General features: G+C 62.7%; 1 protein-coding gene across 9 annotated transcripts in view; it reads left to right on the top strand.

The window, feature by feature from the left end:
• Positions 1 to 6800, top strand: part of MYT1L (myelin transcription factor 1 like) — a 293631-nt gene extending 286831 nt beyond the window's left edge. For 7 of the 9 annotated variants that reach the window (XM_036224409.1, XM_036224411.1, XM_036224406.1 and 4 more), the window contains 3 exons: positions 608 to 711; positions 4509 to 4652; positions 4945 to 6800. In XM_036224409.1, the coding sequence (XP_036080302.1) occupies positions 608 to 711; positions 4509 to 4652; positions 4945 to 5085 (389 nt within the window). In that variant the 3' untranslated portion in view covers positions 5086 to 6800. The remainder of the gene's footprint in view (positions 1 to 607; positions 712 to 4508; positions 4653 to 4944) is intronic. The other 2 variants (XM_036224413.1, XM_036224412.1) reach the window with 1 other exon arrangement.
• The last annotated feature ends 7884 nt before the right edge of the window (positions 6801 to 14684 follow it).

Here is a 14684-nt window from a genome sequence, read left to right as displayed (position 1 = left end):
CCCTCCAGGGCCTCACGCGTGCGGGTCTGTCCGCTGACCTGTGCTTCCTGCCATTCGGAACGAGGGGGTGTATTCAGACGTCAGGCGTTTGGCAGGCTCTTCGTGACCGCCCGCCCACCTGAAGTCCGTCCCCGAAGTCCGTCTCTGAAGCCCACCCCCGCCTGCCCCTTGCCTGCCAGTCGGCCAGACGGCCCTTAGCGCTTGCTGAAGGGTTTCGGTTACAGCTGTTCATCTCCTTCCCACCCAAAACCCGAGCTCAGTGAGGGCAGGGACCCCGCGGTGTTGCCGGGGACGTGTGCACGTGACAGGGACAGAGCGAGGGCAGAGGGAGAGGCGGCGGCAGGGCCTGGGCCGCATCGGGCGCACCCACAGCCAGGCTGGGCGGGTCGCCTCGGGGCTCTGCCAGCCAGCGCCAGGGCCTGCGCGCCCCGCCCACTCTCCTGGTCGTAAGGGGGGAGGCGGTCGGGGACGGAAGGGCGCACAGACGGGACCCCTTTTTCAAACTCAGGGGCGTTTTCCCCCGGCACACTGAGTCCCAGGCGTAGACGAACAGAGGATGCCGCGGAGTGACGCAGGCGCCCTCCTAACGGCCTCCGTCGTCTTGCAGGCATCGAGAACGACGAGGAGATCAAGCAGCTGGACGAGGAGATCAAGGAGCTGAACGAGTCCAACTCGCAGATGGAGGCCGACATGATCAAGCTCAGGACGCAGGTAGCGGCTCTGAGGCCCCGGCCGCGGCCGCCGCCTGCCGGGGCGCCCTCTCCTGGCCCTCGCTCCTCTGTGCCCGTATCTCTCGCCCTTGTCGCGTCTTCTGCGGAGGTCCGAGTGGCGACACTTGCTGTGGCACAGTGGCCGTCGGTCGCCCAGCTCTGTCCTGTGCGTGCGTTTGAGCGAGTGCCCTTCGTGAAGTCACCCAGAGGCCCACCTGCCGTGGCGGGGGGGAGGCGTTTGCTCCCCGAGCGTTTGGGTGCTGGTGGCGTCCCATCAGCACGTGGGCTTCGGAGAGGCGCCCGTGCCCCAGGCGTCAGGGAGAACGCCTGTCCCTGTCCCTGACCCTGGGGCTGGCGGCGTGCATTCCCAGGCCCAGACGTGGTGGGCACAGACGCACGGCGACATGTAGGGGCCAGCGGGCTGGGGGGGGGCATCGGGCCCCTACCGAGCACCTGCCGGGGGCCCGACGGCAGGGGCGGCCCGAGGTGGGTGTCTAAGTTTCATCCGACATCAGAAGTGTGATATCGGAAACCCACAGAGGGGACTTCCTTCACTAAGCCAGAGCCGGCGGCTGAGCTGCCGCCCTCAGGGACCCCCACGCGCCCTGCCGCCCCCCGGGAGCTCTCAGGTTCCAGTCCAGCATGGACCCGGGCAGTGGGTCTCATGGCAGAGTGTCCGCCTCGAGTTGCCATCACAGGCGAGGCCAGTCCTGTGCTGTCGGGAGCAAGGGCTGCACTGTGTACTGCCCTGTGGCCCCAGGCCAGCCCTCCCTGCCAGCCTCGACCGGGGGATGGGATTCTCAGGGCAGGCCGAGGACATCCAGGGAGTCGGCTCCGTGCCGGCCGCCCCGGCTGCCGGTGGCAGAGCCGGAAGTGGTTCCGTGGGTGCCGTGGGCGGCAGGCTGGGCTGAGGGCGGGCATTCTTGGCCTGGCCATACCGCCCTCTCCCGTCGTCCAGCACCAGCCCAGACCCCGTCCACAGCCCCTCCCTCAGGCCGAGCTCCGGCCTCCCTGCGTCCCTGTCTCCTGGCCGAAGGCTCACGACACGGGTTGGAGTTTTCCTGAACATTTGCCTGAACCGCTGGCTTTCCCCGGCCCCGGCCTGGCCAAGGTCTGGTGGCCCTGCTGTCCCTGCGGGGCTCTGCTCTCCACACCCCCTTTCCCGGCGGGAGCACGAGCCAGCCAATCAGCAGGATTTGTTTGACTGTGCGAAACCCTAATCAACACCCCGCAGAATGGCCCTTCCCTCAGCAGCGCTGGGGGCGCAGAGCCCGGTCTCAAGTGTGTGAAGCCCACGGGCTGCTGGGCATCCCGTTCCGACACGGGGGAAGCTGCCCTCCTTCCCGCGGGCCCCTCCTCCACGGTGGGGACCCCGTCCCACTCCCCGTCACAGCCCCCACACCCACCCCACACCAGAGGCCTGGACGCAGGCCCGGCCCTGAGCCGGGGGGAGCCCCGGGACCCCGTCCTCGCGCACCCCGTCCCCCCGCGGCCACCGCCTCACGTCCGTCGTCACCGCCGCGCGGGACTTTTTTGATGTCCGATGCGAGTACTTGCTCCTAGCAGCATCTGTTTGCCTCTGACGTCAAAAAGGAGTTGTAGGTGTTAAATCGCATTGTCACTGGCCCGGCTGCTGAGCGGTGGCCCCCGGAGGAGCCTGGGGTGCCGCCTCTGCCCCGGAAGGTAAGCCAGTGTCCGGAGTGGAGCCGGCGGCCGGGCCCCGTGGACGTGGCGGAGCGGGCACAGCTCGTGGGGGCAGCACCCTCCCAGGCCTGCCCAGCCGCACGGCACCGGCACAGCTCACACGGGCCTTTGGCAGAGCCCCGGCGCCCGGCAGAGCAGCAGCGGGGCGGTTAGGGGCAGGGGACGCCCAGGTGGACATGCCCCGCCAGGCCAGGCTCGTGCCTGACTCGCGCACCAGGGCGGCCTGCGTGTGGTGTGCTCACAGGCCCCACCTCCGCCCAAACGCTAGCCCTGGCGGGGCCGGCCAGACCTCCCGCCCCAGATACGTAGACGGAGGGAGACGGGCCCCCGGGGCCGCGGCCTGGGCCCGAGGGCAGCGGAACCAGCGGTCTCTCCGCGAAAGCGCGGGCCGTGCGGGCCGTGCAGCCCGCAGTGAGGGCCCCGGCCGCGGATGCTCTCGCGACCCTTATGTTAACCTGAGCCCTATCTAGACTTTGTGCACCTACAAACACATGCACACACCTGCATGTATGCCCACGCATTCACACTTACATGTGCTTGCACACTCAACACATAGCAGCACTCACTCACACTCGTGTACACATATGCATATTCCCACACACGCCCACTCACCTACATGCACACACACCTACACACGTGCTCACACTCACCTGCACTCACACTTACCTCACATGCACACACACGTGCACACGCACACACCCCTTCCTGACAGCTGCCTCCCTAGGCCACCAGGAGCTAGCTAGGTGCCCTCAGACATTGAGACAGGACAGGGCCCCTCTGCTCCCCAGGAGGCGGAGCGCAGTGAGCTCGTGACGGACAGGACCAGGCGCCGCCCACCGTCCCGCCCCATCCCTTCCAGTGCGAGCTGAGCAGTTGCCAGGCGCTCTGTGGCCCGTGGGGCGAAGGCCTTGCCTCCTGTGCGATGGGCCGGGGCGGGGGCGAGACCCCCAGCGCGCTCTGCTCTGTGACCGCCACGCTGGGTGGGCCACTCCCAGAAACCCCTGGGTGACCCTTTGACTGGACGGGACGCCCAGGAGTGACATGCAGGGGTGACGCAGCTCTTCTCGCTGCAGACCCTCGGGGCGTCTGCGCGTGAGAGGCGCGCATGCGCGAGCGCTGGGAGGCGCCCTCTCCCCAGGGGGTCAGAACTGGCGGCTTTTCCGACGAGAAGACCTGCTGCCCCCCACACACACACCCCGGCATCCTGCGCCTGGGGTCGGCCCCGAGAGGGCGGCAGAGACCAGGCGTGAGGGACAGGGCTGGTTTGCGAGCTGCAGAGCCAGCTCCCAGGGAGGCGCCTGGGGCTGCGGGTGCTGAGGCCGTGACCCGGCGCGACCAGGGCTCCCCTTCCGCCCCAGACTCCCGCAGGGCCCGTGTGCAGCCCCCGCCCCCAGGTCCGAGCGTCGCTGAGCCTGCAGGGACTGGGCCCCGTGCCCACCTGGTCCCAGCCTGTGGCCCACAAGGAATGGGCCGCCCGCGCTCGGCCCGGCGGGAGGCGCCGTGGGTGGCGGCAGCGAGGCGCCCGCCGCCCCAGCCGCGAGCACAGCCGGGCTCCGTCCAACCCGAGCCCCTGGGGGCGGGGAGAGCGGGCGGGGCCCCCGCAGGGCTGTCACATGCGGGCGGCGTCGCGGGCGCCTGTGGAGCAGGCAGGGTGATCCGCCCCGAGTAAGTCGCCACTGTGGGACTTGTCAGTGTCAGCGATAGATTCAGGCTGAGAGAGTCGCAGCACCCGCCGTAGGCCAGCGGGGCGCTGCCAGGCGGGGACACGGCCTAGGGCGCGGCAGCCTCCGTGGGGCGCCCTAGCGCAGAGCCCCGCAGGGCGCCGCAGCCCCGCGCCGGGCGCTCCTCTCGCTCGCCCCTTTATCCCGTCTCCGAGTCTCCGAAAGCGGGCGGCTCTCCCCGGTCACCAGAGTCCCGAGGGTGACGAATCCAAGGCACGAAAGCCGAACCCCTGAGGGGGCGGGTCCTGAGCTCTGACGCCGCGGATCGAAGCGCAGAGGCTCTGTGTTCGCGGCGCCAGGCGGTCGCGCTCCGCGCCGGGCGCGTGTTCGCCGCGCGCCTCGTGCGACGTGTGCACACACTTGTGCGTTATAGATCACCACCATGGAGACCAACTTGAAGACGATCGAAGAGGAGAACAAGGCGATCGAGCAGCAGAACGAGTCCCTGCTGCACGAGCTGGCCAGCCTGAGCCAGTCCCTGATCCACAGCCTGGCCAACATCCAGCTCCCGCACATGGTAAGTGGCGGCGCGGGCCACGGCACTGGCGGCCCCCCCGGGGCGTGCGTGCTACACCCTGGTTCTCAGACTTCGTGGTTAGCCCCCCCCAAAACCATGGCGTTAGCTGCTCCAAGCACCGGTGGGGCCCCGCCCTGCGCACCCGTAGATTAAGCTCGCTCTGAGCAGGCCTGTTAGATGTTAAGCAGAGGAGGCCTGCGTGGCTGGATGCGGTGATACTGTTTTATGCTGATGTGAATATCCTATTAAGAAAATAAAAGCTGTATATGAACTACTATTTAATATCTCGTAGGACCCAATCAATGAACAAAATTTTGATGCATACGTGACTACTTTGACGGACATGTATACAAATCAAGATCGTTATCAGAGCCCAGAAAATAAAGCCCTACTGGAAAATATAAAGCAGGCTGTGAGAGGAATTCAGGTCTGAACAGCTGCTATAGTGACCATAGAGACGGAGCCTTGCTTAGAAGGACGCCTCTCGCCTGGCACTGCCACCGTCCCGGAAAGCGCTCCATACTCACCTGTCTGAAACAGTGTTACGCTTACGAGACTTCACAATGATTTCGTGTCTTGCTTTAAAGATAGTACCTGCAGAATAGTTTTTGAATACATTCACATTTTGTACGTTTTCATATAAGCCGACATAGTGTGATATGCCATGTAATGTTTATAGCTGCTAATGTATGCACATTCGGGGGTATATATATATTTCTGAAGAGGTAAGCTGATCAAAACAGAGTGTAAATTCTTTTTAATGCTTTAGTGATTAAATGTTTTAGTATTTTGAACTGAAATGGACAGAAAGAAAAACAGCTTTGAATGATCACGCGGTGGCCCCTGCGGCCACCTCTTAGACATTATCATTTTGCCTCATGTTAGAGGATTTTATGGAATTTAAGAAATACATTTTGTGTGCATATTGTTTCATAGCAAGAATTGGTTGCAAAAAAATGCTTTATTTTTGAACAATGCTTGGAAATATTATGTGATTTTTCTGTTTGTTTGTTTTAGGAGGATGGTGTTTGGTGGGGGCAATAAATGAGTTTTTTTGCATTCCAAGGAAATGGCATATGGATTAACTGTAAGAAATGAGATAAGTAATTTATTGTAAGACAACATCAAGCCATGGAAACTTGGCAGAAGATTCAAAGCAGTTTAACAGCACCTTTAAATTAACTCCTGAGCATTGCATGGTGACTCTGGGCGCTGCGGCTAAGACAGGGCTTGGCAGAGGCGGACGGCTTGAAGACGTTCTCTCACTTGCGATAAACTTTGGAGCCACCTTCTCTCCCCCCCCAGGAGTGTCCTGGCCCTCTGGACTTTTTATTGCGATGTGGTTTATCCGACAGAATCCATGGGTTTCGATTTGAGCTCAAAGATCATTTAAGAGTATTTATTTCCCCTTTCCACTTTAAAAACTGTTATTACCGTTGCTGTTGTTGCTGGTTTACCTTTGGGGAACGAAGGGAAATGGTTTGGGAGTCTTCGCGTTGCTGGACCGAATTTCCTGCCGAATGGGGTGGAAAGCTGCTCAGTGACCCCCGCCCCGCCCCCGCCTCCGGCTTGGAACGAGCCCGCTCCACCCAGAGCACATTGGGAAGCGATGACCCTCCTGCCCGCCTGCCTTCCGCTGGAGACCGGTTACCTAGCCTTGATGTCTGAGCTGTCATGGCCTAGTCTAAGAATGAATGCAATCAGACTTTAAGAGTAATTAGTATACTTCAGCACTTTTCTCTCCACGAGATCGGCGCAGACTGGTCTGTCCCCGGGAGGCTGGCCGCTCCGCGCTGACGGCGCCGCGCGGAGGGTCCGCGGCCCCCCGGCGGGCCTGCCCTCCGGAGCACTCCCTGGGACCTGTCGTGTTCTCTGGTGTCGACTTGATTTACATGTCACAGCACCTCTTCCTTCCATGTCTTGATGTTATGCAGGAAGTACAGACGTACTTTAAAATTTTGTTATGAAAAAAAAGATGGGTTTTGTAAAAATTTAAAAAATATTTTTAGCAGAACAGGACTTACAGGGTCATTGTCCCCACAACGTGCCAGTCGACTATTTGCACTCACCTTGTCCTCTGCATCCGCACGGAGGCGTGCGAGCCTCGACGCTGACCCCGCGGGACCGGAGCAGGCCCCCCCGGCCGGCCGGCGGCACTGGGGGGCCGGCGGGGCCCCGCAGCGGACGGGGCGCAGGGCCGCCCGGCGCGCCTGCGCACAGAGACGCGCTCGTCCCAGCGGCACTTTACTCTGCTATGAACAAAGCCGGCGGTCCCCGCGGACCTAGCGGCGGGCGGCGGCGCCCGCGGGGTGCCTGGGCCCCCCCGCCCTGCTCGCCGAGCGCCTCGTCGCGGCCGCCGTGCTCGGACCCGCCGTGGAGAGCCGAAGCCGCCGCCGCCGCGGCCCGGCCCGCCCCCCGCCTCCCCCGTGTTGTGTCTGCAGCTTCTCTGCCGATATAGTGATGCTTTTAGTAGAGTGATAGATAGTCTCGGTTTTGGGTTCTTCTCGTTCTCACCTATGTACAGTGGAAAGGGGTTTTAAGCACAAACCTGCTGCTCATCTAACGTTGGTAATAATATCAAATCAAGAGTTATCTGTGACCGTTATATAGGGTTCACAAAAGTGTCACATATTAGAATGCTGACCTTTCATATGGAATTATTGTGAGTCATCAGAGTTTATTTATTATAACTTATTGTTCATATTCATTTCTAAGTTAATTTGAGTAATCATTTATTAAGACAGAGTTTTGTATAAATATTTACTGTGCTCTCTGTGGACTGAAGTTTGATTTATTTTTGTACTACGCGGCATGGGTTTGTTGACACTTTAATTTTGCTATAAACGTGTGGAATCACAAGTCGCAGTGACACTTCATTTTTAAATCGTGAACTTTGTACAAATTTTGTCATGCTGGATGTTCACACATCTTACTCTGAATAAAAAGGCGTTGCCACTTCCGTAGCACGATGGACGTCTGCGCAGCCGGCATCTTCACTCGCGCTGGGAAGTGCGGGGGGGGGGGGGGGCCCTGGTTCCGGAGGCCCAGTCGTTGGCTCCGAGGCGCCCGGCACCAGGCCGTGGCAGCTCACCTGTGTGAAGGCCGAGTCCACCGCGCTGGCTCCCAGCCCGCGGCACCCGAGGGCGTCGCACCTCCACACAGGCCTCTGCCCAGGTCACGGCCACGGCACTCGGCGCACAGCTCGCCACGGGCACCGCGTAACTCGCGTCCGCACCCGGACGTTCCCAGGTGGGCCAACCACGTCCTCCCTGTGCACGTTTCTTGGCCTGGTTTCGTCAAGCAGCACACACTGCTGCCCGTGGTCTCATCCCATGCTCCTGTCCCCCGGCCCCCGGGCAGCTGCTCAGCCTCCTCTGTCCCCCCGGGCATGGACGTTGCGAAGTGTCCAGAACGTCCCTGAGTTGGCTCGCTCTGATGCCACCACCTACTGGTTCAGTTTCGATGGCAGATGCTGCGCCCTCCCCAGCATCTCACGTCTGGGGACATGTGAGGTCACTCCCCTGTGATCGGCTCCCTCCATTCATCATCAAGCCACCAACAAAGACCACCCCGAAACTTAAATCTCCCTTCGAATCTGACCTAACGATGCGTTGCCCACCTTCTCATCGTTCATGTACCAGTCACCCTTCAAAATTCCAAAAGTGCCCGCCTATCATAGACACAATCCCCAAAACGCAGCACTTGAGGCAGAGACCCCGTAACCTCAAGTCCAAGACGTGTCCCCAGACAATGCGCTCCGGCCGCGAAGCCACCTGGGCCCCTCTTGCCGGCGCGTGTTGTCTGGTGCTCTGCACGTGGCACACGGTCAGCTTCGTCACAGCCGATGGGGCGGGCGCGACCCTTGGCCTCCCGGCCTCGCGGTCTCTCCAGGCTGCAGGGCGCAGGCTCCAGCATGGCCCGTCGGCAGGAAGCGGGGGCCTGTGCCTGAGCCGTGTCGGTGACGCGGGGCCGTCGACCGGATCATTAGGACACTTCTCCCCCAGGGTCGATGTGGCAGAGAATTTGTATAAACACTATGCAGAGCAGTTTATCATACACCTTATAAAACTGTCATTTTAGCCTAATAATTCCCGAAGTCTATCCTAGAATACCAAAACAATAGTGAATGCGCGGACATAAATAAAACCACCGCAGACCCTATCAGGGAGAGATAATTAAGCGATTGATGGTAAACGCGGTCTATGAAATACCGTGGAGTTAGTTATTAGAAGGATGGTTATGAAGATTAGCTAATAACATGCTCGTGCTAAGGCACGGGAAGGGCACAGGGAACAAAGCCCCGAAGGCCGCGAGCGGCCCTGCGTGACGCGCGCTCACTGCCGAGAGCCACGCTGCACTCCGGCCAGGCTCCCGGGAGATCTGTGGCGGCGACGCTGGTCCCAGGCGAGCAGCACGGCGAGGCGGCTGGGGACAGTGACTGGCCCCAAGGCAGTGACGGAGGAGGAAGAGGAGCAACTGGGCAGCGACGAGCCAGAGAGCATCCCCGGCGCAGGCGCGGCCCGGAGCTGCAGACGTGGGCAGCCCACGTCTAAGGGGGGAAATCAGACTTTTATCCTTTTCATATTTCAATCACATGGCAGCCCAAAAAAGTCACGGGTCACCGAAGTGCATGGCACAGTCCCTGAAGGAAGCGGACAAACCACGTGAGCACGCTCAGCGGAAGGAGGCCCACGGGCGGCGGCGGGGACGCGGCCGCTGGGCACGCCTTCACCCCGTCTCTGACCCTGGAGCCCCGACGCGACTCCGGGTCGTCCCCGGCAGCCCTGACCTGTGCTGGGCCAAAGGCGGACACATGGGAGCCTCCAGTCCCCTCCGGCCTCCAATCCCATCCTAACTCCAAGAGGCCCTCTCCGCCTTCCTAACTGCGGGTTTCCTTAGGGTGTGTAATGCCCTCCGAGTTGAGCAAAGAAAGAAAATAGCCAAGATACGCCTGCAGGGGAGGAAGAAAACACCTTTCCCTTCTACCTTCCCAGGCTCTCCGCTGGGATTTTGTGAGAAAAGGCATCACGCACATTTTTCAAGTTTCACATGACACAGGAGCCTTGATAAGGAAACAGACCTGCCCAAGTGTTTTCCGTCCCTGAGGAGGGCCCGTCTGGGGAGGGGTCTGGCTGGGAGTGGTGGCTCCCGGGGCTGAGCAGGGCCCCTCCTCCGGGCTCCCTGTTCCCCATCAGAGAGATGAGGACACGCCTCCCCCTGAGAGGCAGGCCTCCTCGACTCTGGGTCCTCTGAGCTGAGGGGTGGGCTGAGTCCTTCCTGCATCTGCTATCCCCAAAGTCCTCCAGCGAAACACGGCATGCGCCAAAGTGCTGCGTTTGGGGTGTGTGCGCGTGCGTGTGTGCACTGCGTGGGCGTGCGTGTGCATGTGTGCACAGACACGTGTGTGTCTGCACTGCGTGGGCATGTGTGTGCACATGCGTGGGCGTGCATGTGTGGGCTGGAACGTCACACGCATGGGCACCAACCACTGCGGCCATTAGGGAAGGGGGCGCGAAGGCCCCGGCCCACTTTCTCACCTGTTCGCCGGCGGGGTCCCGGTCAGTGCCGCCTGAGGGGCCCGGTCCCCCGGCTCAGGCACCGTTCTTCAGATCCACTGATTTACATCAGGCTGGTGCAGACATGCGCCCTAGAGGGCGGTTAACTGATAAAAGGGCCACACGGTGCGGCCCCGTAGGACATGGACATGAGCCGTGAACGGCGAGAAGCCGGCCCAGGGCATCCCGCTCAGGCCTCGGGGCTTCGTGCGCGGCCGCCACCCCACGCCCACTGTCTCTGGGATGTCACACTGAGCAGGGTGATGCGCACAGAGGGAATGGTGTGTCACCCCACGGGAGAGCGCAGGGGCCTCCCGAGGTGAGGAAGTCGTGAGCAAGGCCCCCGCGGGATGGGTGCCCTTACAGGGCCCGACGTGGGGGCTGTGGCCCGTCTCCCCTCCCCCGCCATCCACCGAGGACGAGGACGTGCTGAGGACCCACCCCGCACAGACGCTGCTTCAGCTGGCACCTGGATCTAGAAACCATGAACGAAGTTCCTGCTGGTTCAGTCCCCAGTCGGTGCTGTTCCGACACTGCGGCCACAAGGGACATTTATGTCACACAGACTCCGTGCGCTTTCTTGCTGCCCCGGGGCCGCTGACCCTCAGCTCTGAGAGGTGTCGGCAACTTCACACGGGGGCGTCCGTGAGAAAAGTGCCCTAAGCTCTGGGAAGACCAGCCTTAAAATCACGCCTGGCTTTGTGCCCGCTGGACGGTGTCCCCTTTAATCGACTCCGGGCAGCCAGCTCGCAACAACACTCGGAGGACGCGATTTCGTAACTGGTTTTGGGGTCGAGCTGGGAAACGGGAAGAGGCTGAGAATAAGTGATTACGCAGCTGGAGCTTTGAATGCCACTGAGGGAAGAGTGTTCCTGACCATGGAGGCTTCGCAGGCAGTGACAGAGGCAGTGACGAGGGTGCTCGATTAGCGACAGAAGGTTCCAGAAAACGAGAGGCTAATTTTCATAGGTGCTGCCGGCCCCTTGGAGCTGGACCCGTTGGCACCAGCTTCCAAAAGCCCCTGACGTCCCCCCTGAGCGCCTCAGCGTGGACCCTGTCCTGGGCCAGCAGCCACGGGACCAGACGTGTCCCTCGCCGCCCAAGGCCCCCGGCTTCCTGCTTCTCCATCCCGGTCGGCTCCGCTTGGGTGCCCACTGCCTTGGCTTTGGGACCCGCATGCCAGCGCTTCCTCCACCGCCAAGATGTTTCCTGGCTTCCCGTGAAGTGTTGATTCAAAAATGTCCTTAAATACTTTTGGCTTATCTGATGAAATACGAAAGAGCTGTGGGCACATTTTAAAAATTATTTTATCCCTGCAGAATAAAGAGAGAATCACCGTCCACTTGCCTGACCTAGAAAGGCCTCGAGTCCAGATGGGCGACTCGAGCTGCCTCGTCGCTGGACAGGGCGCCCGGCCCCTGCTGGCCCGCCCGTGGCAGCGTCCCCCGCCCCGGTGTCCCTGGCCGGGCTGCTTCAGTCGGCAGCGCCTCTGAGAATTTAGGAGCAAAGGCTAAGGGCCAAGGGGAAAGCACGCCGGCTTCTTGGCTCGGAGTGGCCCCAGCGACAAGCAGCCCTGCTTTGGAGGAAAACACTGAGTTCAGGCCATTTATGAGTTTGCTCGGCACAAGAGGAAATAGTTCAGGGGCGGAGGCCAGACCTCGGCTGCGTGCCACGGATGCGGGGCTGGGGATCGCGTGTCCGTCCGTTCATCCCGGGGCGTGCCAGGCCCCGGCCACGCCCCGGCCACGCCCACCCGCCGGCCACGCCCACCCCCGGCCACGCCTCTGCCGCGAGCACCGTTTTGAACTGAGCAGCTTGAGAAACTGCAGATGCCGGAAGAGCTGTAAAGACAGAGCAGGAATTCAGTGTAGGGACTCGACGCCCATCTGGAGACCCTTCGCCTGTGAGGTGTCACCCCCCCAAGCGGGAAGAGAAAGGGGGACGCGGAATCCTTCGAGGGCCCCAGCAGCCCAGAGGCCAGTCTCAGACCTGCACGGGGCCTCCTGTTTGCCAGGCAGGGCCGCGCGTGCCAGGTGGACACAGAGACCTGGGCGGGGGGACCCCAAAGAGGACCCCAAAGAAGGCGGCGGTGCCCGGGATGTTTATGGAGGGAAGTTTTTTACAGTGATGCTGAGTCATTCACCGCCCCTGCTGGCTGAGGACGACCGGTCGGTCCTGGTCACCTTCCATCCAGGCGTCTGTCCCCTGCCTGCGCCCTCCCGTAACTGTGGTTCTCAGGGCTCCTCCCAGCGTTGATCGGCTGCTGGCAGAGTGGGGCGCCCAGTCCCCCCTCCAGATCCGTCTTTGCCCTTCCTCGCCAGCTGTCCTGGACACTGGACTCTAAGTGGTGGGTCACCACGGCCGCCACCTGCCCTCGCGGGGTGAGGTTACAGGCCCTGCCAGGCTGGGCTGCTCCGTCCCTGGCACTCCCTAGGACTCTCCGGTCCCCATACTGTCCCACCCCCAAGGGAAGGTCGAAGGGCAAAGACCACCCTCTACTGCGCCTGAGCTGGGCGGGTCCCCAGTGGTTCCCGCAGCTTCCGCCACGTGTGGGGTGCAGAGGGCTCCGGGCCGGCACGGGCGGAGCGCAGGGCTCAGGCGGCCCCTGCTCGGCGGGCTGGGACGCCCCGTGACCCGCCAGCAGCACAGCCCTGCGGGAGGGGGCTGCGGGGGGAAGGGGGTCCTGTTTCTGCATCACATAGGCAGTGTCTGGGCTGTGCTCGAGCGCGGGGAGCCGAGCGCGTAGAGAAGGCACTGAATTCTGGAACCCCGGGTGTGCGTTTCCTGGGCCCGCAGGTGGGCCCAGCGCCCCCTGGCCTGTGCTCCTCCCCCACTCTAAAATTTAAAGCTGACGGTGCAGGAGGGTCCGCCGTGACAGCCTGCTCCAGAGCGCAGGCCGCCGCCTCGGAGGTGGCCACCACCTGCCCCGGCCACGCCGTCCCCAGAATCCATGTCCTCTCAGGGCTCAGAAGGGGACCCCGTCGGGAAACAGGGCTGTTGCAGGTGTGGTCAGTCATGTTAGGATGAGGTCGCTGGGGTGAGCGCAGAGCCACATGGAGGGAAACACCAGGCGAGGGCAGAGACTGGGCACCGTGTGGGAGGGAGGCAGAAGCCAGGGGCGCCAGGGGCTGCCTGCTGTCGCCGGGGCCTGGCGAGGGGCCTGGGACAGAGGCCTCCAATGAGGTCCAGAAGGGACCGCCCCTGCTGACACCTCCACCTGGGGTTTCTGGCCTCCAGGACTGTGGTGTTTTGGGGCAGCCACTGGGGACGCTGGCGCCCGGAGTCAAGCCCCCTCCATACTCCGCCAAGCCCTCCGCTCCTGTGGGCGGGCGGGGCGGGTGACGCTGCCCCCAGGGGTGTGCAGCTGAGCCCGGGGCCTCCGCAGGGCTGAGTCCCCAGGGCGCCACGCGGACCGAACCCCGGCCGGGCCCCAGCGAGAAGCGCGCTGCGCGCGCACGTTGCCGCGTTGCTGTGGACGACAGCGCAGCCCGGCGCGGTCTCCTGGGTCCTCCCGCAGCCCGTGAGCCGGGCTGGTCCCGTCCTGTCCCAGCCCGGAAACTGGCCCAGAGAGAGGGAGAAAGACCCCCTGGGTTACAGCTGCCGAGGCCGCCTCCCGGTCTGCGTCGTGTTCCCACCCCCGCCGCCTCTTCCGTGTAAGTCCTGCCCGGGCATCCAGTGACTGGGGAGGCAGACGAGCAGACAGGTGCCATCGCGACCCTGGGACGAGGTGGCAGGAATTACCAACCGCACACTCCAGGGCCCCTGTGGGTACTTGTGACGCGGGTGTCCCCTGTGGTCGGTGGACCGCCAGCAGGGAGGAGCTGGGAGGCCCCTGTCGGGCCTCCAGGCCGGCGGTACCCCGTCCCCACCCCTGTGACCACAGAGGGCGGATTCCCCCGGGCCTGCAGGAGGGAGGGAGGGCCCTTGGCTGTGCAGGGGGAAGAATTCACAGGCCCGGCAGAGGCAGAGGCAGAGGCAGAAGGGTTTGTTAGAGAAGGGGAGACACTCCACAGACCGGGGGGTGGGGGGAGCTGCTCTCTGGGGCAGGGGTGACAGAGCCCGAGAGACCCAGAGGGAGAGAGACAGCGAGAGGACCCCTAGTGTGGGGGAGTCCAGTTCATTTATCATTCTTAGGTCCCATGACTTGCAGGTGAAGGCCTGGGGTCACCTGATTCCTTCAATGTGGCCTCACGGTGCGGCAGGACAAGGCCGAGGGCGTGCAGCGAGCCGGGTGACGGCGTGGGGTGCCGAGGGCGTGCAGCGAGCCAGGTGACGGCGTGGGGTGCCGAGGGCCCGCTGCCGTCCACAGCCGGTGGTCACGGGTCCCCTGGTCTTAGCCACAGGCGATGAACGATTTCACCTCGTGCAGGGGCCACTCAGGGACCCTGGTTTTCCTGTCTGCGTCCACTTGGGGGTGCGGGGTTGGCGGGAGTCTTCCTCATCTGGGGGGCGTCCTTGCAGCTGACCGCAGGGCCGG

Source organism: Rousettus aegyptiacus, unplaced genomic scaffold (genome assembly GCF_014176215.1).
Source record: "Rousettus aegyptiacus isolate mRouAeg1 unplaced genomic scaffold, mRouAeg1.p scaffold_m13_p_7, whole genome shotgun sequence".
Classification (NCBI taxonomy): domain Eukaryota; kingdom Metazoa; phylum Chordata; class Mammalia; order Chiroptera; family Pteropodidae; genus Rousettus; species Rousettus aegyptiacus.
The sequence above is the reverse complement of the archived record's forward strand: the minus strand, read 5'-3'. Positions and strand labels throughout refer to the sequence as shown.